This window comes from Lepisma saccharinum, chromosome 29 (assembly GCF_977018435.1).
Source record: "Lepisma saccharinum chromosome 29, izLepSacc3.1, whole genome shotgun sequence".
Lineage (NCBI taxonomy): Eukaryota > Metazoa > Arthropoda > Insecta > Zygentoma > Lepismatidae > Lepisma > Lepisma saccharinum.
In genome coordinates, this window is record NC_139257.1 from 14,947,766 (window position 1) to 14,972,589 (window position 24,824).

At 37.4% G+C, this 24,824-nt stretch overlaps 1 protein-coding gene across 3 annotated transcripts; it reads left to right on the forward strand.

Annotated features, from left to right (window-relative positions):
• The first annotated feature begins 1,679 nt into the window (after window positions 1–1,679).
• On the forward strand, window positions 1,680–24,337 carry LOC145981366 (UMP-CMP kinase 2, mitochondrial-like). Of its 3 annotated transcripts, none has more exons than XM_083114604.1 (7): window positions 1,680–1,756; window positions 6,040–6,123; window positions 12,371–12,500; window positions 13,086–13,287; window positions 14,370–14,612; window positions 18,357–18,475; window positions 22,786–24,337. In XM_083114604.1, the coding sequence occupies exons 2-7, from the start codon at window positions 6,061–6,063 to the stop codon at window positions 22,788–22,790; spliced, it is 762 nt and encodes a 253-aa protein (XP_082970730.1). In that variant the 5' UTR covers window positions 1,680–1,756; window positions 6,040–6,060; the 3' UTR covers window positions 22,791–24,337. The 3 variants fall into 3 exon arrangements, with proteins under 3 accessions (XP_082970730.1, XP_082970729.1, XP_082970731.1); XM_083114603.1 differs by lacking the exon at window positions 1,680–1,756 and adding an exon at window positions 1,862–2,015; XM_083114605.1 differs by lacking the exon at window positions 1,680–1,756 and adding an exon at window positions 3,822–3,840.
• Window positions 24,338–24,824: the final 487 nt, after the last annotated feature.

Consider the following 24,824-nt stretch of genomic DNA (forward strand, 5'->3'; position numbering starts at 1 on the left):
ACACAATGCACGATATTGATAAAACGGCCCATTCCGAGCGACAAGCGACACCTGCAATTTGTCGTCTCTCTTTAATTCGGAAGATGTTGTTTTCCAAGATACACGCATCGCTAAAGTCTGAAAGTTTCCTTTCGAACCAATGGACGTGTCGCTTGAACTGGACTGTTGTTTTCTCAGTACCATGCATCGTGTCGCCTCGGTCTGTTGTATTCGTATGCAAGGTGAATTGTTTCCTTTAGAGTAAAGGGCTGTTGCTTGTCGCTTCGGTGTGTAATCTCCGTGCCACTTAAAAGTGGATCCTCAGTGATCAATGATTTTTTTCGAACAGAAGCGACACGACAAGTTGCACGTGTCGCTCAGATTTCCAATGTATTGTGCCGCCTGAGACTTGATCTCCCATGAGCGGTAAATGCTTATTTATAGACTAAACGGGCCTGTGTTGCTTGTCACCTCGGTACGAACCACTGCTGTCGCGTGTCGCTTCGGTTTGAACCTCACTAAGAGGCGTGCTTTTCACCACAACACAATACGCAGACAAACGATCAACATGTTTGTAACAAAATGCAAGTCGTACAAATCCTTTCTGGGTACCAATCCTTTCTTCGTTCTGCTTGTATCAACAGGTTTCGTCTCTCTACGTCCTTCGGAAACCTACGAAGTGATACTTAACTCAATAAATTTGTTCCCGATCGAACTGTACAACCATATGCTACACAGCTGACACCGTATTTCCTTGTAAAAGAAGCTCCACTTTGCCATTTCATATTAACGTTCATAGCACTGTAATGATAACCGGATGTTTGAGGGGGACCAGACGAGTGCGCATGCTCCGCAGTAGCTCCGCCTTTAACACCGTCTATTACTGCCACAACACTTCGTTGCAGGAGAGGTTTGAATGTATTGCTGCCACAACACTTTGTTGCAGGAGAGGTTTGAATGTATTGCTGCCACAACACTTCGTTGCAGGAGAGGTTTGAATGTATTGCAGCCACAACAGTTTGTTGCTCAAGTGTGCTGATTAAGCTATCACCTTAGAATTCTGATACAGTTTTAAAATGTACCGAATGTGAGGCAATCTTAATTTTAAATTAATTATTTCCAATTTTATTGTGCCTATTTTTGAGGGCAGTCTTTCACAATAAATGACTTCTTTTTTCGTTCAAGTTTTTAAGTAATGATGTTGCTACGCCGCCATTTAAAACAAGAGCTCCTGAATCGTGTTGTTTGGCCCTTAAGATTCAAGATCCACATTTAAGTTCAAGCCTGACGTCATTGTTATGACGTTGCACTAGCACATGCGCATGCCTACCTTTTACGCTACGTATTAGAAGAAGACAAGGAAAAAGTGTTGTGGTACTAATTCCAACCATTTTGCACATCTCGTGTTTGTGTCATTATCTGTAAAATGAATGAATTTAAAACGTTTTTCATGTCAAAGTGGAAATGTCCATTCGGTGACGCCAGAACGCAAAGTTGCTCTTTCGTTGTGCGATAAGGAGACCCCCAAAGTTAACTGTGCAAGGTGGGGATCTAATTTTTAGCACACCGTATTGACCTTCACCCCGCCCTTCGACTCGTGACGTCATAAAAATTTCACGGTGTTAATGCGGATATTGTACAATGAATGCATATACCGTGGCGTCAGGAAGATGGAGGGCGGGGCTTGTGTTGGATATGGTGTGCGACCAAAACAGTGTGGGGAGGGGAAGATTAATGAGTGGCGAGCGATGGAGTAATCGTAAACATACAACAGCAGGTGATATGCGCATGCATGTTTCTAGTATTTAGTATTTTGCACAGAATTGTGATATGCAAACATTTGAAGGCAGTCATTCTTAAAAAGAAAAAATAGTAATAAATGACCAAAAGTTCCATAGTTTATTTGTGAGGAAAAACAAGGGAATCGGGGATTCCCCCACAACATACAAATGAGTATGGTAACATGTTAAGCGATAAGCTTTAATTCGTACCAGACTACTTTAACTGTCATGGCGAGAGCACAGGATAAATATTGTGTACGAAGTTTTTATTACAAACATCAAAATAAGATGTGTTTTTTTGGTTCATAAAAATTCTGTCCTCATGGTTCATATTTTTCGTAAAGTGTACAGACAAACGAAGTGATTGTTACTATGATTCAAACAGAAACTATTTGAAAATTTGGAATGTGGAGAGATAGTTGATATGATGATAGGAAATGACGGGCTCAAGTTCCAATTGTGTAATCTCGTCATCAACGTGCACATGAATTTTGTACACTAATTCCATATACATATACAAGCACACAATGAAATCAGGCATATTCTCCTGCTTACACTGTCTATTGTGCGGATTATATTCCTGCTTACACTGGCTATTGTGCGGATTATATTCAATCTTTTATGTTTCATTCTTCCATATGAGTTTGCAAGCAAGGGACCATTAGTTGACTATTCCCTATTACTGCCAGCCACGAAATATTTCTAAAAAGTGATTGATTGTATGTAATAAGCTGTTATTGGGGTAACGGTATGGTATAGCGAAAACACATTTCACTCGTTTATTTCCTAATTATTGACATTTGTACTTACCTGTTAAGCATAGCGAAACATTTTTGAAAGTGGGATTTTCACTGAAAAAAGCGTAATGGTAATTATGCGACATCGCCCGAACACCTCTCACTCCTTTATTTCGTTAATTTTAGCATTGATACTTACCTATTCTGCATTGCGGAAGATTCTTTAAGGTGAAGTTATGCCTTTTTCCATAAAATAGTGTCAACTTTTCATATTACAAGTCATTATTTGTCTTCCTTGTTCCGCTTGGTTAACAGACAACGTCGTGCTTGTGTTTTGTCGATTTGGAGTGGGTATGCAGTGTTTCAACCTTCTTAACCAAAAAATACCTACTTTCGTGTTCATTATGTCATCACAAACCATTGACGGATAGCCCCAAAAAACTATTCACGGATAGCCCCATGAACCATTGACGGATAGCCCCACAAACCATTGACGCATAGCCCCAAAAACCATTCACGATAGCCCTATGGACCATTTCCGGCAAGGTTAAGTTAGGTAAGCATAGTAAAAAAAAAAACCATGTTTGGAAACACTGGCGAGACTGCGTGACTTTTGACGCTCGCGCCATCTGCAGGTACATAATGGAAACAACGGCATAACATTGTCGCTTTACAGAAAATGCAAGTTCCTTACATAAAAAGTGATTATTTCTTGATCTGCAGCATTCTATGGTGAAGTTTTCAGTTTCCGCGAAAGAAAATATCTCGAAGAACTTCAACAATGCTACAAAAACCGATTTCAGTAAGTAGTTTCTCCTGTAAATTTGAAGAAATCCGTTCGGGCGATATCGCATATATTTACCAGCGTAATTTTTCACATTACAAGTATTTATTGTTCGTTGCTAATTCGCTTTTGTTACACACAATATGGCGGGCAAATCTTGACTCACCTTGTCTATCATCAGCTGATATGCAGTGTTTCCAAACTTATTAACCGAAAAATGCTGCACAAACTATTCACAGAAGGTTTTTAAGAGAAAATTGATCCACAAACCATTCACGGAAGGTTAGGTTAGGTTCAGTTAGGTTAGGCAAACAGAAAATTAAATTGAAAAAAAAATATATTTCACAATGCAACCTTCACACGTCATCTTGTAAAACTACCACGTGGTTGCTACATTAACAGGGGATTACATAATCTAACGCACAGAACATTTGGCAAGAGCTATCGTGCATCGGAGATACATTTATGTTGAAAAATACATGATTTACCGGCCGAATAAGTTGAACGAAGGGAGAAAACACTTCCATGAGCTTCCATAAGTCTATAGAAAGTCAGTTCCGTAAGTAGTTAGTTTCTCCTGTAAATTTGAAGAAATGTGTTTCAGTATACCATACTGTTACCGTTATTGGTGGTTCGATTTTTCCATCCCATTTTTTTACCACATAAAAAATAATTGTGATTGTAATCTATAGGCTTATGTAAGATTTTGGGTAAAACTATCAAAGCCGGGAAATGCCTCTAATTCGTTTATTCTGTTATTTTTAACATTCGTACTTACCTATTCTGCATTGTGAAAGATTGTTGAAGATGGGATTTCGCTTTTCTTAACGAAATTAGTATCTATTGTCGACACATCGAGTAATTATTGTTCGTTCTTTTATCGCTTCCTGAACACGCAAAATGGAGGGCAAATCTTGACTAGCATTGTCGATGTGCTGTGTTTCAAACGGCAAAGCAGTGTTTCAACCTTCTTCACAGAAAAATTCCTATAACCATCCATGAATAGCCCCAAAAACCATTCACGATAGCCCCACGCACCATCACGGTAAGGTTAGGTTCGGTTGCACTTGCTGGGGATTACGTCATCAGATGCTCACAACATCTGGTTCAAGTACATGGATGGAAATGCAAGCAACAGCTTTCGTGCATCGGACGGACATTATTATAGAAACATACATGAATTAGCGACCAGATACATTGAAAAATGTGATAAAACACTTGTACGACCTTCCGAAATTCCACAGAAACTCAATTCCGTAAGTACTTTCTCCTGTAAATTTGAAGAAATCCATTTCCAGGCTTTGATAGTTTTACCAGATTTTGTGCTGTTAGAGTTACGGTATAAATTATACTCCTCCATTATCACTTGCATATGTAACCAGTGCTCTCATAGTTCCTCTCTAAAAAAAATTAAAGAACTACATTGGATTGATTTGTTGTTTTAAGTCCACTTTATGCACAGTAAGGCTAATCGGGACTGGGCCTAAAGTTTAAAGTGGGATCTGAACCACTATGTGCCTCCACCGAGAATTGAACCCGGGACCCCTTGATTACAAGTTGATGATGCTACCACTGCGCCATCGGGGAGGCCTTAAAGAACTACAGTAAGTTAAAATATTCAGAAGTAGTCTGGAAATGATTTTCAAAATCCCAACTTCTACAAGAGCAAGGACAGAGCCTCAGTACACATGACTAAATTCAGCATGCTTACATTGAAATTGAAACAAAAAAATGAGCAGATTTGAACCCAATATCAACATTTTTTGTGTGTGAATGAGTAAAATTGTTTTTATATTTTTAGATTGTTAATTACTGAAATATTTAGAAGTGAAAATGTAATAGAATTCTTATGTTTAGTAGTAATTGTATTTTGTTTGTTTTATTGTACTAGATTTTGCGGGTTAAGTGGTAGAGCAGCCACAGGCTGAACTTCGCCCATGAATAAAGAATTTCTAATATAAAGTCAGGGATGATTTGACAAGAGCTGTGTGAACTGCACTGCAGATTTCACTTTTGAGTTAATTTCTTATCCCAGTTAATTTCGAAGCTACTGTCGAGTTTACATTGGGCTGAAATAGCTCTTCAAAATGTATATTGACTGCTTATGTTTTTATAAACAGAACTTTTGAGTGTATACCCAGTGCTGATCACATTGATCCAACGATAGTGTGAAATTAAGAACTTTCGTGGTAAATTTTTGAAAATTATTTGGTGCCCGTGACTGACAGCAGCTCTCATAATTATTATGATTTTTTTTATTTATCAGTACATTTTAATGTTGTATGCCACACAAAATTTGTTTCAGGGTGTGTAAATCAGAATAACTAAGAAATCTGATCCTAAAGTGTGGCCAATTTAAAAACTTCCTCTCTCGACTACTTTCACTTTTTTTTATTATTATAATTTGTAAGAATCCGTTGTATGCATTCTCAAAAGGCGAAGAGTCACATGCAAATGCATACTGATTGATTATGTTTTAATAATGGCACACGAATTATGTACAGCTTTCATTATTTTTATTAATAAAAAAAATGGTATGAACAGTCAAAAAGAAAAAGTGCAAAATTTCTGATCACAATAGTACCACATAAAATAACACATTACTTCACTAACACATCTCCGCAAGCGAAAGAAAACATAAAGAGCACAATCTTCATAAAATGTGAAAAAAATTCCTCTTTGTAGCAGGGTTGAAGTGGGTCAAGGGTACCAATCATTTTTGAACTTCAAATACTGATAAAATATATTACACTTTCAGGGTGATTCGGCATGTGAAGGGATGAAATTCAGGAGTGTATTCCACTCTTTTCAGTCAGTCTGCAGCATATTACGTAATGAACAGGTAATGGATATATTGTAATTGTAGGTGTATATAAGGGCATTACGTTGTATATTGTACCTATCACAAGTTGTATATTACCTAACTATGAGGTCGTGTACAAGTTATAATCTTCTGTACATTTCATATATTCTGCTTTTCTTTTAGAAGAGATGTTTCTTAGTCCATCTACCAATGTTACAAGCTGATTTATTTTTATTATTATTATTATTATTATTTGTAGAGTTTGCACATGACATGTTAGTACTGTTGCAGTTCATTTACCAACTAACTAACTAACTCTCTAGCCTTCTTAAACCCGAAGGTTCATGGCTGCAGCAACACAGGCCTTCCATCTTTCCCTATCTTGAGCAAGATCTATATACTCTTTTCCATCCCTACCGATTTCCCTTAGGTCCATCTCAACGTTGTCCCTCCATCTTCGTCTTGGCCTTCCTATAGGGGCTATCCACCGGAAGGAAGTGTCTTTGCGCAGATGCCATACTTGTAGCACAACAACTTCCGGTTCGTAGGCTCACAACATGCCGCTAAAGGGAGCTGAGATTGTGTCATGCATGAAAGGAACGAATGGGTGTGTACAAGGAGGATGTAAACTACGATCAGGGCTAAATAATCTTTCACGGATCTTCCTTCATCAATATCCTCGAGATCTAAGTGCCAAAATTATTGCATTCAAGCTGTCAGGCGTGAAAATTGGAAGCCCATTAGCAAGGAGTAGACTCCCCAATAATAACAACGGATGTGCAGGAAACCAAAAAGTCGGAACCTGAAAAAAAAAAATCCCGGTCCGATCACGATTTCGAAAAAAATGATAAGAGTTTAAAAGTAGTTTATTCCCTACATATTTTTTTTTGTACTAAATGTCCGAAATATATTGAAATTAGCAGTTTTTTTATTCCAGAAATGCAAAATAAATCATCACCCGAGAGTGAAATTGTGTGTATAATTAATATTTTTTTAGAATCTGGTAATGTTGAATATTTTCCGCTCCTATAATCTCCCAATTTAGTCGAGAAATAACATTATTTTTCCAGTTTTGTTCCCTTCCCAACCAAAAATTTTGCGTCCCGCACTCCTTGCACTTCATTAAAGGTAGAAGAGAAATCATTACAATCTCGATTTTCTCTCTAGTGATATGAGCAAAAATATTACTTTTCCTTTCAAAAAATGCTCGGTCATGGTCAGATAGGTTACACGTTACGTTCTTGAAGTACACACGAACTGTACTAAATTTTTGTGTAACCAGAGGAAATATTTTTTTTTTGTAACCAGAAAATTAAGTGCCGGTACTATTATTAATTTTCGTCTTTTGCAATGGAAATATTTTCAACGTTGATACAGAAGAGGTCCTAGGTTTGAACACCATGGTCAGGCAATGGTGTGTCATTGTGTTTGTCCCATCAGTAATTTTTCCAGTTTATTATTCACCTTCATCGTCATGTTTAACACAAATAGCAGAAAATTGACTTAAAATAACAATGAGCGTTTTGTATTTCTGCGTTCAAACGGGAACGAAACCGCATCCCTCTGATTCGCCCTGACTAAAGAAAGAAGAAAAAAAGCTCCTTTTCCTGTTTTTTATATGACCGTACATCTCACACTTTTTCACTTAAAACATAAATGTATACATCAAAAGATTTACATGCTTTAAGCGCTCTCGCTCTGTAGGAAAAATTACTTTCTATTAAATATGTAGGCTATAAATATCGCCATTGCAACGACGATTAGCAAATGGATCTCATCCTGGAATAATGCCGTATTACTTCCTATATGCTCATCCAATTGATATGCAAAGGTCTCTACTTTGCCCTGATATCTCTTATTCACCTCGTCGTCAAGTGCTTTTATACGATCCATTTCATCCGGTATACAAAACAAGAAGAAAGACCACAAGTACGCGCTTGAATTACCCGCCCGCCGTGAACCGGAAGTTGTTGTGCTACAGTTCCACAATCGATTGTGCCGTTCGATATGTTTTTGTTTACTCGTGGATAGCCCCTATAGGTCTCTTACCATCAGGTTTCCCAACAAGAATCCTGTAAACTCCTCTTTCCTCTCCCATTCGTGCCACATGGCCTGCCCACCTAAGTCTTCTTGATTTAATTATTCTAATAATATCTGGACATGAATACAAATTATGTAGTTCTAAATTATGTAACCTTCTCCACTCACCTGTCTCCTCATCCCTTTTAGGTCCAAAGATTTTCCTAAGGATCTTATTTTCGAATACTCTCAATTTATGTTCCTCTTTCAATGTAAGGGACCAAGTTTCACACCCATATAATAGTACAGGCAAAATTACTGTTTTGTATATTTTAACTTTTAGTTTCTTAGATATTAAAGGAGAAGACAAAAGTTTATGAAGAGAGAAGTAACATGCATTTCCTGAATTAAGCCTACTTTTTATTTCCTCTTTAATATAATTTTCATTTGTTAATATTACTCCTAAGTATTTGAATTTGGAAACTGGTTCAAACTAGTTGTTATCAATAATTAGATTTTGATTATTACCTAACACTTGGTTTCTGCCTGTAAGCATATATTTAGTTTTCTCTTTGTTAACTTCCAAACCTATCTCTTTAGCAGTTTTGAAAAATATTTTAGCATTATTCTTAATTGTATTCACATCATCCCCCAGTAAGTTTACATCATCTGCATATGCTAACAACTGAGTCACACCATTTAATTTTAGTCCTTCTTTAGTTCCTTTAACCTTCCTAACAGCATATTCTAAGGCAAAATTAAAGAGCAATGGAGATAATGCATCTCCTTGTTTTAACCCATCATGAATTGTAAATTTGTCAGACATATTAATACCCACACGAATTTTACTTTCTGTTTCACAGGTGCATACTTTTATCATACTAACAAGCTTCTTAGGTATTCCAAACTCTACTAATATATTATATAATTTATCTCTTTTGAACGAATCATATGCTTTTTTGAAATCAATGAATAGCTGATGGACATTTTGATTATATTCCCACTTTTTCTCAAGTGTCTGTCTGATGTGAAAAATTTGATCTGTAGTTGATCTGTTACGTTTAAATCCACATTGATAATCACGTTAATTTCATTAGCATATGGGGTTAGTCTTGTTAAAATAATGTTAGATAATATTTTATATGTTGTTGAGAGTAGAGAAATTCCACGGTAATTACTGCAGTTCATTTTATCACCTTTTTTAAACACAGGAACAATTATGGATTCTTTCCAGTGTTGAGGGATTTGTTCTTTATTCCATATTAAACAAATTAATTTATGAATTTGACATATTAATGAATTTCCACCATATTTAATTAACTCAGCTGGTATTAAATCAATGCCAGGTGCTTTGTTATTCTTTAGCCTTTTAATAGCATCTTTAACTTCAGTCAAGTTAGGTTCTGGAAATAAAGGTTCTGCTGTGTGGACTTCATTTACTTCTGATTTATCTGCTACATGGACATTTAAAAGGTCATTAAAGTAGTTCTTCCATCTATTTAGAATATCGCTTGGGTCAGCTAGAAAATCACCGTCTCTATCTTTTATCAAGTTTACTTTAGGTTGCCACCCCTTTCTAAACTCATTTACACCTTTATATAAATCTCTGATATTTTTATTTTTGCTGTTTGTTTCAATTTCGTTAATTTTGCTTTTCAAGTAATCTCTTTTTTTACTTCTAAATGTGAGGTTAACTTCTCGCTTTATTCTATTATAATTGTTTAGGTTTGTATCATCAGAGTTATTTAACCACCTAAGTCTAGCCTGATTTCTTATTTCTATTAGATTATGACATTCATAATCAAACCATGGCTTACTTTTCCTTGGTTTATGGTATCCTATACTTTCTTTAGCTGCTGATTCTATTGCATTACGTATGTGCTCCCAATTCTTATTTACGTCTGTTTCATTTATATTTTCATCATCATTTAAATCCTGCAAAATATCAAATCTATTTGACAGTTTAATTTGGTAATCTTTATTAATTCTTTCATCAGTAAACTTTCCTGTATCAAATTTTATAACTTTTAGATTTTGTTGCTTATGATTTATCACTGAGAGTCTTTCTCTTAATTTAGCAATTACTAAATAATGGTCACTGGCACAGTCAGCACCTCTATGTGTACGAACGTCAATTATACTAGTATGCCTTCTCTTATCAATGAGAATATGATCTATCTGATTACGAGTTTTACCATCTGGAGAAGACCAGGTATATTTATGGATATCTTTATGTTTAAAAGTGGTACTTTTCACAATTAAATTCTTTGAGGTTGCAAAAGTAATCAATCTTATACCATTATCATTACTTAATTCATGAAGACTTTCTTTACCAATCGTGGGTTTAAATGTCTCTTCTTTGCCAATCTGTGCATTACAGTCACCTAACAGAATTTTCATATCATACTGAGAAAATTTATCAAAGACCTGTTCTAACTCTGTATAAAAATCATCTTTAGTATTATCATCTTTATCTTCCGTTGGTGCATGTATGTTTATTAAAATAATTTTACACCACGTAGCCTGTAAAACTGCATATGATATCCTATCATTAATAAATTCTACTGTTTTAAGAGCCGAGATAATTCTATTATTTATGAAAAAGCCTGTTCCAAAATTATGATTTTCAGTACCACCATAGAAAAAAGTATAATTTTTAGTTTTACAATTCCCTTCTCCTGGCCACCTAACTTCCTGGACAGCTACTACATCTAATTTATACTTAACTATCTCATTAACTGTACACTGAAATGCCCCAGCCCGGTAAAGGCTCAGAACATTCCAGGTGCCTAATTTAATATCCTTATTCCTAACGTAGATCTTATCCTTAGTCCAGGGACCTCCCAAAGTAGTCCCCACCCGGAGATCCGAACGGGGGACTATTTTACCTCCGGAATATTTTACCTTGGGAACATCCATGGCCTTATATTGCTGATTCTTGACATGGCTTTTTACAGTGCAGAGTTGTCAGCTCTACGCCTAACCCCCAATATGAATGGAGGAACTACTACACAAGACACACACAAACACATCACAACTGTAAACAGTTCATTTACAGTTTATATAAATTTTTTAGAGATCATGCCTCACCTCAAAATTTACCAATGGTTTTACAATTACAGTGGAACATCGATTTTACGTTTTTCAGGAGACCAAGCAGACAAACTTAAAATAGAGTAAAATGTAAAATCGGGAAAAGTTTATTCATGTTTTACTTTGTTGGGAGCATCTAGATTGAAAGAGCTCATGCTTTAAATCATGAAGTTTCTGCATTGTGATGCCTGCCTTGTGACAAGGAGCATTGTCTTGGAGGAAGAGGATGCCTTTTGACAGTTTCCTCCACCTCTTTTCCTTCAAAGCTGAATGCAATTTATTCAACAGGACCACATAACGTTCAGCATTCAAGATGATGCCGTTTTCCAGATATTCGCTGAGTATTATATCACACCCTGTAGATTTCTGTCAGCGACGTGTTTTGGGCCATGGTGATCCACTATGGCACTGCTGCATGGATTGTAAATTTTGTCTCAGGATTATACACATGCAATGGAGTTTCATCCAATGTCACTATTCGTTCAATAACACTGGCTGCACTACGTGAAAAAACGGTTCAACACTGTCCCTTCTTTTCCACATGTGATCAGCTGTCAAGAGTTTGGGCACCCACCTGGCAGAAAGTTTTTTCATCACCAATTCTTCATCTTCATGCACAATGTAATGCACCCACTCTAAACTCATGCTTAGGGTGTCTGTTATACATTGCAGACCAATCCTCCTGTCTGCAAGGATCAGGCCGTGGACACTATCAACAGTTTCCTCAAACACTTCTGTTCTGGGTCTTCCTGGCCTTTCCTCATCTTCTGTTCTTGTTCTTTCCCTCCTGAAATCCACCACCCACGATTTCACTGTGTTGTATGAAGGACAGTCATTGGACATTGTTTATGTCAATTCGCCGTATATTTCCTTGGCTCCCACGTTCTTCAAAAAGAGGTACTTGATGTCAGCTCTCGTAATGCGCTGCCATGGGCACTTCAATCGTGTAACACAACAGTATTACTAGCAGTATCTGTTTGAAATTTTGCACAGCATGGTCTGAAACATTGACTCACAACATACTAAAAGATTTTCAGCCATTCCAATACTTTCCCTGTCAGGCCATAAACTTACCAAACAGCCCTTGATTAATGCGGGAAAATAAAATCGGGGTTCCACTGTATATGTAATTGTTTTGTGTTATTACATAAAAATCATAATTTGTTGATTCCAGTTTGGTAGCAAACCTGAAATTCAGCAGCTGTTTGCGGTTGCCAAGAATTATGGACTAGACAGTGCACCTAGGCACAGTGCACAGAGTAGAGCCCACCCACTCATTGTATTGGAAGGGTTGGATGCTTCAGGTAAGAATACTCATTCAGGAATGAACACAAAATGCATTTGTTTTTGTAGTGAATCTGATTCAGAGAGAACCAAATGTCTGGATTTGGGGAATGAAAATAAATCCCATTTTTCTCTAGAACCAGTTTTTTGATGGGAAAATGTTTTTTTTTATTTACTTTTTTTGAAAAGTTTTGAAGAAACTTGGTTATTGGCATGTTGATGCAACAACAGAATGGTCTGGAAACTTTAGAGATTTTTAAAACTTATTTATTTAAACTTGAAAATCCAGTCTTTCAGCTCTGACAAAATATAATGATTGTGATTGTACAGCCAACGGCAAAGATAATAGTAGGCAAATTGTCCATCGCTATTTTCATTATTTTTTAAATACACCCCTCTTTGTTGGTTAAAGGAATGGAATTAGGTTGTTTCGAAGGAGGTGTTGGCCTTTACTTATTCACGTTCTTGTTTCAATTCCTTATCATCACGTTCTGGAAATCAAACTGTGATGGACAATTCGTCTACTGTTTCTTTTGTTGTTGGGCGTACACACTCTATGTAATGCCCCCTGTACTCTGAATATTTACATTCTGGTCTTATTGTAGGGAAAACTCTGGTTTCAAAGAAACTGGCAGAAGTTCTAAATGCCGAGAGACGTACAACTCCACCCGACTGCCTGCTGCCCCTGAGAAAGAACTTTGATGAAACGTCGGTCCATTTGAGGAGGGCGTATTATGCACTCGGGAACTACATAGCTGCCAAGGAGGTGGAGGAACTCTTGCAACAGAAGACGGTCATCATGGATAGGTAATTTTTACTGAAATAATAATACTAATAGTCTCGGAAGACAAAACTAAAAATAATTTGGGAGCCAGCTCTTTTTTTTTCAAATGTGTGCTAAGAAAACCAAGAATCCAACTAAGACTACAGATTTTGAAACATGATCTTAAAACTTGTAATTTATTAATTAATACAATATTCTTTCTTTTGTATATATTTTTTTTATTTTTAATACAATAAATAAGAGTTTCCAAAAGTTTAATGCACTTTTTAAAGAAAATGTTTTGTTTTGTAAGAATATAATAGGCAAAAAACATGATTTTACAAAAGTTTAATAAGTAATTATTCTTGTTCTTGTTCATTTTTATAATTGTAAGAATAAAATGTAATTATGAAACAAACATAATTTTACATAGTTTTGATGCAAAGGTTATAGAGAGAACAAAATTATGATACTATAAGGTTTTTACAATTGCAGTATTTTTACTACGCCTATACTACAGTTTTTTTTTTTTTTTTAATTTATCTATTTCATTATTTCATCTCTTTACTCGACATCCACTTCGTCGCCATCAAGATTTCCATTTGCATATACATTAAAGACATATGTGCTCACGGCAGACGTAGAGTGAACAGTGGATGCATTTTCTTTCTTTTTCTGATTCACATTATTCATAGCCAAAAAGGTGTCATCTTACCCTTTCAAATTGCCTTCCAAGCTCTCTATCACATTCTCCTCCTTCTTGACGCTTTCAAGAAGTCTATGAATTTGATCTTCTTCAGGGTTCATAAAATACAGCAAAATCCAATAAATGTTTATTGTTAAATCTATAAGACGAGAAACCACCGCAGATGAAACTTAATTGTGCCTTTTAAATGGTAGAAGGCCATTGTTAAAACTGTTGACCGTTCAGCACGTCCCCTACATGTCCAGCATAGATAAGGTGGGGACAAAGAACCAAACCAACACGTATGCCAAAAAAGGCAAGCAAAGAAAAAAAAATTGCGGTCAATTCCCCACCATGCACGTTCTCCCGAGTTAAAGTACTCTTGGAATTTGTTTTGCTGCGGCAATTTCATGCAGTTACACTTGTATCTAATATTTTCAGGTTCTGGCACAGTACAACAGCTTATGCCATCGCCACAGAAATCCACAGCGACGGGAAAGGCATTGACTTTCTGCCCCAGCGTGCAGACTCCATATACGAGTGGCCAAGTGATCTCTTGAAGCCAGATCTTGTGTTGTTTCTCGTTGTGGATGAAACCACGAGGCTTCACAGACAAAAGATAAGGAATCTTGGAGAAACCTCAGAGGAGAAACAGTTAAAAGATGCAGCAAATTTTAGAAACCTGTGAGTACAGTTATTGAATACCAAGCATTTATTTTTGTGGTGCTAGATAATGTACTGGAAAATATTCAGGGTCTTTCAGAGCAATCCAGACACTACCTTTTTCTCGAGAATGGGAGATCGTATCAAGCTGAAACAAAAAAATGTGCCACTGAGTTGGGCCCAAAGAATCCGTAGAAAGTATTTGCAACAGCCCGAAAGCCACCCTTTGTGGTTTTAGTGGGGGGCACATGCCCCGTTCGTGCGATTTTCAAATGGGAAGGGTATGTTTGGAATGCAGATTCGGAATGGCGGGAAAAAAATACGATTGTCATATGAAACATTTGTCTGTACCACCTACCGTTTTCCGTGTAGAAAATGGTTTTGCAAAAAGAGGAAGATGAGCCAAATCGAGTATATCGAGCTTAACAATTAAGATAAGTGCAGCACCATAAATAACAGTTTTGGAAAGTGCAGGACACAAGCTTTCCAACGATATGCCACATGATGACTGTGGGACTAAAGAGGATGAAACTGCATGACCCCAAAAAGGGGGTGTAAAGTTAGGGAAGAACTTGAAAATTTCAAATGGCAAGGGGGGTCAAGTAATACCTCATTGTAAAGGTCACAGAAAACGTGAAAAGGATGCGAACATGATTTTGTAATCCATTGACCGGTTTCAAAATAGCGACCAAAACAATTCTGACCCCTGAAGTTGGTGTTCCAAAGTGAGGAATTACGTACGTAAATAGCAAAACACAAACACTGGACAGAGTACATAAGATCCTGTACAAAGAATGCCAGCGGAACAGCTGTTTATTCGTGACAAGGTTTCTAAATTGTTACTGGTTCGCTACCATTGTCAGACCATGCCACCCGTCACATGTAACGTCAGTGTACTGAACGTCCAGGTGAGAGGTTTGCGGTTTCGTAGTAGTACATGCCTCTGTGAGGGTACAACATGCAGTGAGTAGAACTTCAGGTCCATTGTGTACGAGTAGGAATAAGCATAAGCATAAAATGCACCTCACACCTTTCAGAAACATTAAAAATTAACATTACATCACATTTCTTGTTTTCATCCAAAACTAAATATGCATGCCCCTACCCATAACATTTATATACAGTCCTGCGGGATTCTAAAAAGCTATAACTTAAAAGTAATAGGTGTATTACAACAAAATATTGTTTGTGTTTTTGGTGTTCTTTTTACAAAGATCAAAAATAAAAATTTTGTTCTGCACACACTGCTGAATGACATGTGTGCAGGTGATCACGCAATCACATGATGCCAATGCACGAAATAGCTTGGTGCATGTTATGGCTTGCCGAGTTAATAATCTTGTGTTTTGGTGCAGAGAAGGTTCCAAACAACGTCAAGACTCGGGTGTATGCACAGAAACCGACAGATCTTGATGACCTGAAGTTCAAAATACATGATATGTAGGGTGCAGATTTATAGGCACTAATAGCTTCTCAAATAGGCACTTAAAAGGCCCTATATAAAAAAAGAAAAGGCACTAAAATAGCCATTGGGACCATCAAATTGACGAATTCCAGATTTCAGTCAGTTCAAGGAAAACGAAAGGCTTCAATGTAGAGAAAGCCAAAGGCATGCAAAAAAGGTGAAGTAAGCAAATATTGCAGAATAGGCATTGTTATGCAAAATAGGTGCTTACCATTGGCACTATAAAAATGCGTTTTCAGACTAGAAACACAGTGAAATGAACTTTAAACATCGAAGCCTATATTTTACTACAAAGGAATAAAAATAGGCAAAAAATTTTCTAGCTGAAAAAGATATTCTTCACTCACCAGAACTCCGATACATACGATATGGCAGATATGCAGATGACACCTTGGTCGTTTACGAAAGGGAAGAGGAAATGGATCTACTCATGGAAAAACTTAGCAACATTCACCCCAGGTTGAAATTTACAATAGAACGGGAGAACCAAGGCATCCTTAACTTCCTAGATCTAATCATCAAAAGGAGGAACAACAAATGCATCACCACCGTCTATAGAAAACCAGGGGCAGGGAATCAGTATATCCACTCCCTTTCCAACCACCCACCCCAGCATAAAGCCAATGTATGTCTTAACTTCTACAGAAGAGCTTTCTCGCACTGTTCAAGTGAAAAAGATTTGAAGGAAGAAGTTACCATAGTGACGGACATAGGACTTCAAAATGGATACACAGTACATCAACTCTCTACATGGTACAGCAAAGCAAAAATGCAAGTACGACAACCTAACGTACTCCACCCAGCCACCAATGATGAATCTAAATGGATTGCCTTCTCTTACCACCAGACTACATCCAACCGCCTGAAACAATGTGACATAAAACTCACACTCAAACCAACAAACAAAATAGCCGGTGCCCTAAGCAAACAGAAGAGATAATTCCTTTCCCCACTAGACAACCCAGGTGTATATGATGCCCCACTACATTGGCAGATCCATTAGATCTGTCAATAAGCATATACAATAGCATTTAGTGGATGCCAAAAAATCCCAACACACTACCAGGCTAGCAAGGCACCTCCAGTTCAATAAACACAGGATCCAAAAAGTTTCAGTTAGGCACGCATCACACACCGTAATCGACACCAAAATCAAAGAGACGCATGCACTTTCCGCACGAGCTGAATATCGACAGCGGTCAGGCTCATCATGTTTTGCTCCCGCTATTACAACAGCTCAAACCCATCACACACAGCAGACGAAATGGCTACACCAGCGCCCCAGCGGTAGTCGAGGAAACAACAACTGGAAGTCAACCTAGCAGTGAAGCATTGAGTTTCCCAAGTGGATGGTGGCAGAGGCCACCGAAATTAATAGAACATTTACAAGTAAGTTTCGCGGATATATCTTTAGTAACTCGTTTACGTCCTATAATATTTTGTTGTACTAAACCTATTACTTTAAAAGTTATAGGTTTTTAGAATCCAGCACGACATTAAAAACACATTGTGCACATATATTTACTGAACGCCCTTTGGTCACTTGACTGAACCCTGTGTTGGTGAATTTTACCATAATTCTAAGTGTTGTCGTACAGATACAGTATCAGCTGTAATCTGATCAGAGTATACATGCATAATGTGAAACACCTAAATTGACATTGCAATTATTTTTATTTTTTATTTTCATAATAGTTAAATTACTTGTGCTGGCCTGGTAATGAAAGAAAGAAAAATAAAATATTCGCAAATATTTAGAGTGTTTAAAATTAGAGTAGTCTCGTGAATGTCCATGTGAATTACATTCACTGTTGTCGTGATATACACAAAACTATTTCAAGTATGTAAATACTATCTACAGAGACTTGATTTTTTTTTTAAATTTAAGTTTCGAAATATGTAGTACAGTATGGTAAAATGGTTCAAACGTGTAACTTTGAAAAAGTTTTTGCAAGTTCTTACTCGTATTGCACTTTTCATAATACAACAAAAAATTATACTTTCCAAACACTAAATGAATCCAATTAAGTAGCAATTAAAATATTTGACAAACATTCACAGTTTTTTAAAAATGAAATTACATTGTATTGGCCACTTTTATGAACATCAAGAGGAGAATTTGAAACAGCTCTTGAAACTTGTTTGTCTCATTTACATTGGTATCTTTTTTAATTGAGGCATAATGTATTTTTGACTTGGATGATCACATTTAATGCACTAGAAGTGAAATAGCATCTAAGTTTCAAATACTGGGGGGAATTCTATATTAGTGATGAGTTAAGTGTTTATTTACGTTTCAGGATTCTTGAAACCTACAGAAGGATGGAGAATCCATCTCTTGTTGAAATTGACACTAGCTCATCCATAGAAGAAGAAGTTATGTCACATTGCTTGGCTCATATTCGTCAGCTAAACAAAGGTATATTCATTAGTATGTTGTATGTAAATAGCATGAAATTCAGTTTTTCCTATGCCAAATCCATTTATATTGCTTAAAATTAGGAGTGACCCAATACCAAACTCTTACTGGTTCCATGAATGGTTGAAAATTCTAACAATTGGAAGTTGTTGAAATGTTGATTTAGATACAGGGTGGTGCAAAAGTGTTTACCCAAAAAGCACATTGATAATAGTATTACGATCTACTTGTATTTTGTATGTATACTTGAATTTGTGTATAGGTAACTGACTTTTGCACCACCCTGTACGTTTCGCACTTTGGTCATTTGCCCTCATCCCTTACTGTAACTAAAATCAACATCTGTCTCCGAGGACTAAAATCTCCTTGCCTGGTTAAGGCTCGGCCGTACCTTTAGCCACTGCCAGAGCACATTTTAATACGTTACTGCGAAAGTATTGATAATATCTACAGGGTGTATCAGAAGTCCCTTACCACACCTTGTAAAATCCGCAGTGATGTATATTCATGGAATTTGATATGGGCGATACAAAATAGGCCTAGGGGGACACCTTTTGGAGTATGTCATAGGGACGGCCGCCATCTTGAATTCAACTTTTTTATTTAAAATGATAGGTGGGTCATGTGATACATGGCCATAGGCTAGAATTTCATCAGGATGTCAAATCTGAAATCAGATTTAATGTAACTTTATTTGGTGAAAAGTTATTGGTAGCTGAACGTCCTCCAGAAGGTCACCCTGTGTCACATGTTGCAGTAGCACAGTTATTAACCAAATTCAAGGAGACGGGCACGGTCTTGGACAGATCACGTAGTGGACGACCGTGGAACGTCACGGATGAAGCAACAGCTACGGCAGTGCTGGCCTCCTTCTCGATGCCACCACAGCGAAGCACAGGTCGTATAGCAATGCAATGTGCTGTGAGTCACAGCTCAGTGTACAGGGTGCTACAGAGGCACAAGTGCCTTCCGTATAAAGGGCAAATGCAGCAACACCTCTCCGAGGACGATCCAGATCACCACGTGCAGTTTTGCGGGTGAGCTATCGCGCAATTACAGCTAAATCCAAATGTCGCTATGCAGATACTCCATTCCGATGAAGCGAACTTCTACGTAAATGGGGAGGTGAATAGGCAAAACATGCGCTATTGGTCGCATGACAACCCCGCATGAACAGATCCCTCCAAAATCGGTCCTTTTTTCATTCAAGGTAATTAAATGTGGAACGATACCTGGAGATGCTACAGGAACAAATACTGCCAGCTCTGATGTCAGAAGATGGTACATTTCCCTGGTTTTTTCAACAAGTTGCCCATTATGGCATCCAGGTGCATCAGTACCTGGATGAACAATTTCCTGGGGCATGGATTGGTCAACGTGGGCCAGTTGAATGGCCTGCCCGATCACCAGACCTAACTCCAATGGACTTCACCTTTGGGGACACGTTAATGCTATGGTGTATGGTGTGAACATTTGTGATCTTCATCTGGAACAACGTATCATGACGGCCTTTGAGCAAATTTCACCAGATACCTTGCTCGGTGTCCACAGACATTGGGAGAAGCATCTGCACACGTACATTGCCCAGCACAGACAACATGTGGAGCACATTCTGTAAAAGGTAAACATCACTTTCATGTTGCCAATAACATTTCACCAAATAAAGTTACATAAAATCTGATTTCAGATTTGACATCCTGACGAAATTCTAGCCTATGGTCATGTATCACATGACCAACCTGTCATTTTAAATAAAAATGTTGAATTCAAGATGGCGGCCATCCCCGTGACATACTCATAAAAAAGTTGAATTCAAGATGGCGGCCGTCCCCGTGACATACTCCAAAAGGTGTCCCCCTAGGCCTATTTTGTATCGCCCATTTCAAATTCCATGAAAATACATCACTGCAGATTTTACAAGGGGTGGTAAGGGACTTCTGATAAACCCTGTAGATAACAGCGAAAGCAAACCACACAAAATTCACGTCGGTGCTCTAGAAGGAATTCTAAGCTGATGTAATTTTCCAGATTTTGGAATATCGCAGCAGTTTTTTTGGAAGGGGAGGAAAATTTTTAAAAATGTGCCCTGGTGGCAGCCAAAGGTCCAGCCGAGCCTTAAAAGCTGAGGCTGCTAAGTGGCATTCACCACATATAATGACACAGAGGATTCTACTGGCTGTAGATCCAGACACCAGACCCTCATTGGCCTAGAAGAAACAGTTACCGGGTAATTAGTGGAAGTGAGGTTGACTTTTGAGTGCCTTACCAGAAGGTCACCCCTTACACACCCTTCAAATATTATTATAACAGGGTGGCTACTCACCAGAAATTCCTTGAAATTCCGGGTAAATTATTGGCTCCGGTAATTATGCATGAATTTTTCTCTGTATATATGAAAAATTTGCAACTTTATTAATCCAAAACCCATTGGTAAGTTTTTTCATCAAAATTTAGCTTTAATTTTTATCAAGGAAGGAAAAGAAAGCTGTAATTTTTCGTGGATTAGTATATCCCGTAACATTTGTGACTTGTTTGTAGATGTATTGTTAGTCTGAGTATATGTGGCAAATGTAAATTAAATATTTTAAATATATACACCGTTTAATTGAATTGAATTAAACATTTTTTAAAATGTTGGCATCACACAGACCCTTTATATTGTTAATATATGTGTGTGGGTGGTGATACGTTAAGTTGAAATAGAGAAAGCATGTGCTTATACTTTTGAATTTTTGGAAAGTTTGCCTTGAAAACCAGGAATTATACGAGGCTCATTCGGAAAGTAATCGCCGTTTGGGTATAAATATAAAACCTGCATAGATACAACAAATTTTTACTTTACATCTGAAAGGTACAGCTGTCCTCTATTTTTCAACATAGTAAATTCAAGCACTTGTCATAGCGTTTCACTAACTTACCAATCCCTTCTGAATAAAACTCAGCCGCCTGGGAATTCAACCAACCTGTCACAGCATTTTGAAGTGCTGTGCCCCAAGCCCAAGCCCCTTCTTCATGCGAGTGAACACATGAAAATCAGGAGCCAAGTCCAGGATGTATGGGGGATGATCAAAAATGTCCCATTTGAATTGGCGCAAAAAGTCTTGTGTTCGCCAAGCAGTGTGAGGGCGAGCATTGTCATGCACGAACACAACCCCAGATGTCAGCAGACCACGACGATTCTTCAGTATGGCTCTTCTCAATTTCTGCAAAGTGTTACAGTAAACTTCAGAAGTGATTGTCGGAATTTTTACCCAAAGAAATCTTATTACTCCGCGTATCTTCCATTTGTCGAGATTTTCGATGGAAGCACACATTTTGTGATGTTATAACCAGCACATGCACGGCACTACGATGCTCTCACTAGCACAGCTGGAAGCTTATTGAATCACAGATTGTGTGACGTAACAACGGTTGCACTCTGCCCACTACTACTAGCAGCATGCCCCAATGGCGATTACTTTCCGAATTACCCTTGTACTTAATTTTTATCATGGTCCTAATGGTAACACTGTAATAATAATAACCCATAGCTCTACAGCCCGTGAGGGCCTTGGCTTACCTACCGACTGCTGGTCTCCCTCCCACACTGTTCCTCCGTCACCTGTTGTAGCGTGGAGATCTTAGACCAGTATTGGAGTGTCGGGGGATCAGCCCGACGAGCTCCCAGCCGTTGCAGGTCTTCTCGATCGGGTTACGCTCACTCACTCGGAGCTTCCCAATTTCCTCACGATGGTGGGTTGCCACCGGCCCTATACATAGGCCGAATAAATTCCGACCAGAGCCGGATTCGAACCTACGCCGTCCCGCAGCGAACGATCTCAAGACGAGTGAACGCCTTAACCCGCACGACTACGGAGGACGAAATGGTAACACTGTACAAGCATAAATTAATTTTACCAGAGGTTTGCTTCAAAATATTCAAGAATGACATCAGAATATTAAAAAATTTCTTATGAAATCACAAAATACAGTTTTCTTGCACAACATTGGTGCAAATTAAATAAAGAGTTTAAATTTTGCGTAAATAAGCTCCATGAAAGTTGTCGCATGGAATTTTTGCAGACCTTGCCCTGCAAGAGACCAAAATGACTGAGAAATATTGGTTGGTAATGGTTAATAAAATCCCAACTGATATTTTCTGTTACCATTGGTATTGGCTGATACGAATTCATCCTGCTTTTCTGTCCCTTTATGTTAATTGCAATAAATGATTAGGTGAAATAAGTGAAAGAGCTGAGCCATACCCTGATCAGCACTTGAACACTGAATCTTCAATCAAGTAACGATACAATTTCTTATTTCCTTTCCAGGTTAACAGGATTGAAGTTGATGTTGTACCAGAAAATACCTTATTCCCATGATGCCTTGCTTAAAGACACTGTACTTATTTGTTATTAGGATCTCTTGTTAAGTTTTTAGAATGTATATAAATACAGCTGTTTGCACTGTCACTTTGGAGATAATATATTGTATTCAGTTGTAGTATTTTTTAAATGTTGCAATAATTATATAATTGCAGATTGGCCAGTGAAGATTACAAAATGTCATGTGTTTCACTGCATTAATATGTACACATTTTCTCAGGTCAGATATATTTTCTTGCAAATTATACCAGTCTACAATAGTCGTGCTGTAAGATCTCCCTGGATATAATTGCACTTGGTGAAAATGTTTGTGGACCTTCCCCATGTTGGGGATAAATTCAGCTTGGAATTTTTTTTTCTGCCAGTAACACAAAGGACTATAGTTTGCCCCCCCCCCCACTTAGGAATGTTACAATATCTTACCAGCAGAATTAAAACAATATTGTGAAACACATTACTCCAAAAGTAATTAATAAAAGACATGCTTTGTAATTTTAGCCCATATCTTTTAGGTTTAGTGAGTCTAGTGATAAATTTCACCATTTCCACTGTTGGCCATCCACTTCAGTTTAATCTCGTAGCAAGTTTCACCTTCCAATGTAACTGGAACATTTATTATGTTGTCATTATTTGGATCTCCAAGTTACCTAGGGTTTTGTTTACATCGTAGAAAATGGAAGTATATGGACATCGTATAAGTTTAAACTTGCAAAGTTAACGATATTTGCACTTACACATGAAATAATAATACAGCATCAACATAATTGTCTTTGCTCAATGATGAGAAAGTGATTGACGGGTCGTACAGCCACAAAAAAATATGTTGTCCACCTTTAATGTTGTGCAACGTTGAATTCAAGCTTGTGTAGTTATGACTGCCAATAGTAGTGTTTCCAACTTGTTGATTCACACTGTGACCCACTTTGGGAGGTTTGGTCAAAATTTTATGATCAGAAAGGCTGATTGGGAATAGATTTGAAACAATGTTAGCTACTACACTATTGAGAAGGTTCTAGCTTGAAGTTTCTGCTTGGGCATGTCCCAGGTTCAGTACCTGGTGGAGGCACATTGGTTCGGATCCCACTTTAAACTGTAGGCCTAGTCATGATTAGCCTATCTGCATAAAGTGGACTTAAAACAATAATTCAATGATTTTTTTTTTCCTTTCGCCCATTTGAACAAGTCTCTCATGTCAATTGATGCTCCAGAAGAATTTTACCCAAAATTAATATTAAGGATGGGCAATATATATTTTTGTGACTGCAAATGGCAAATAAAATTGTAGACAAATTGTCCATCATGTTCATGTATTCTATTTTTCACAACATGGGGTTTGAGAATTGAAACAAAAAGCACAACTTAGTACTGTCCCAGTACAAGAATAATTCCATTCCCTAAAACTAAAGGAAAAAGAATGAACATAGGGGTGGTCAATTTGCTGTTACATTTGTAGCTGTTGCTGATGTATAATGTCTCAAAAGGCGGAAATAATAATAGTTTTGAAATAACATCTGGTTTTCATTCATTTCAATTAACCTGATATGAGCATACATGTTCTCTCATGACTGTGATGTCTTTAGTTTGGTGTTCAAAATACAAGTGTACACGAGTACGTGTGTTTTTCTAACTTTTTAAGTTTCAGCTAAGGATTTTAGATAAGAATCTCTCTCGCCCTATAGTGTGAAGGGTACAAAAGGGCCATGTGTGCTGATACACACATTAATTTTAATTCATTCATTCTTTTTAAGTTCTTTAATTGCAACTATGAATGACTAGATGAAATCTACATTGGCAATGTAATATCCACGCCAGGACTCAAAACACAAATTTTCCACAAATAACTGATCTTTATCCATGAAATTTATCAGTTCATTTGTCAGTAAGAGTGGATGATATGAAAGCAGACTTCTTGTTCGCACATGTGATTAAAAATTAAATGTATTTTCATAGGGTGACCATAATATTCTGACCCAAAAATGGGGACA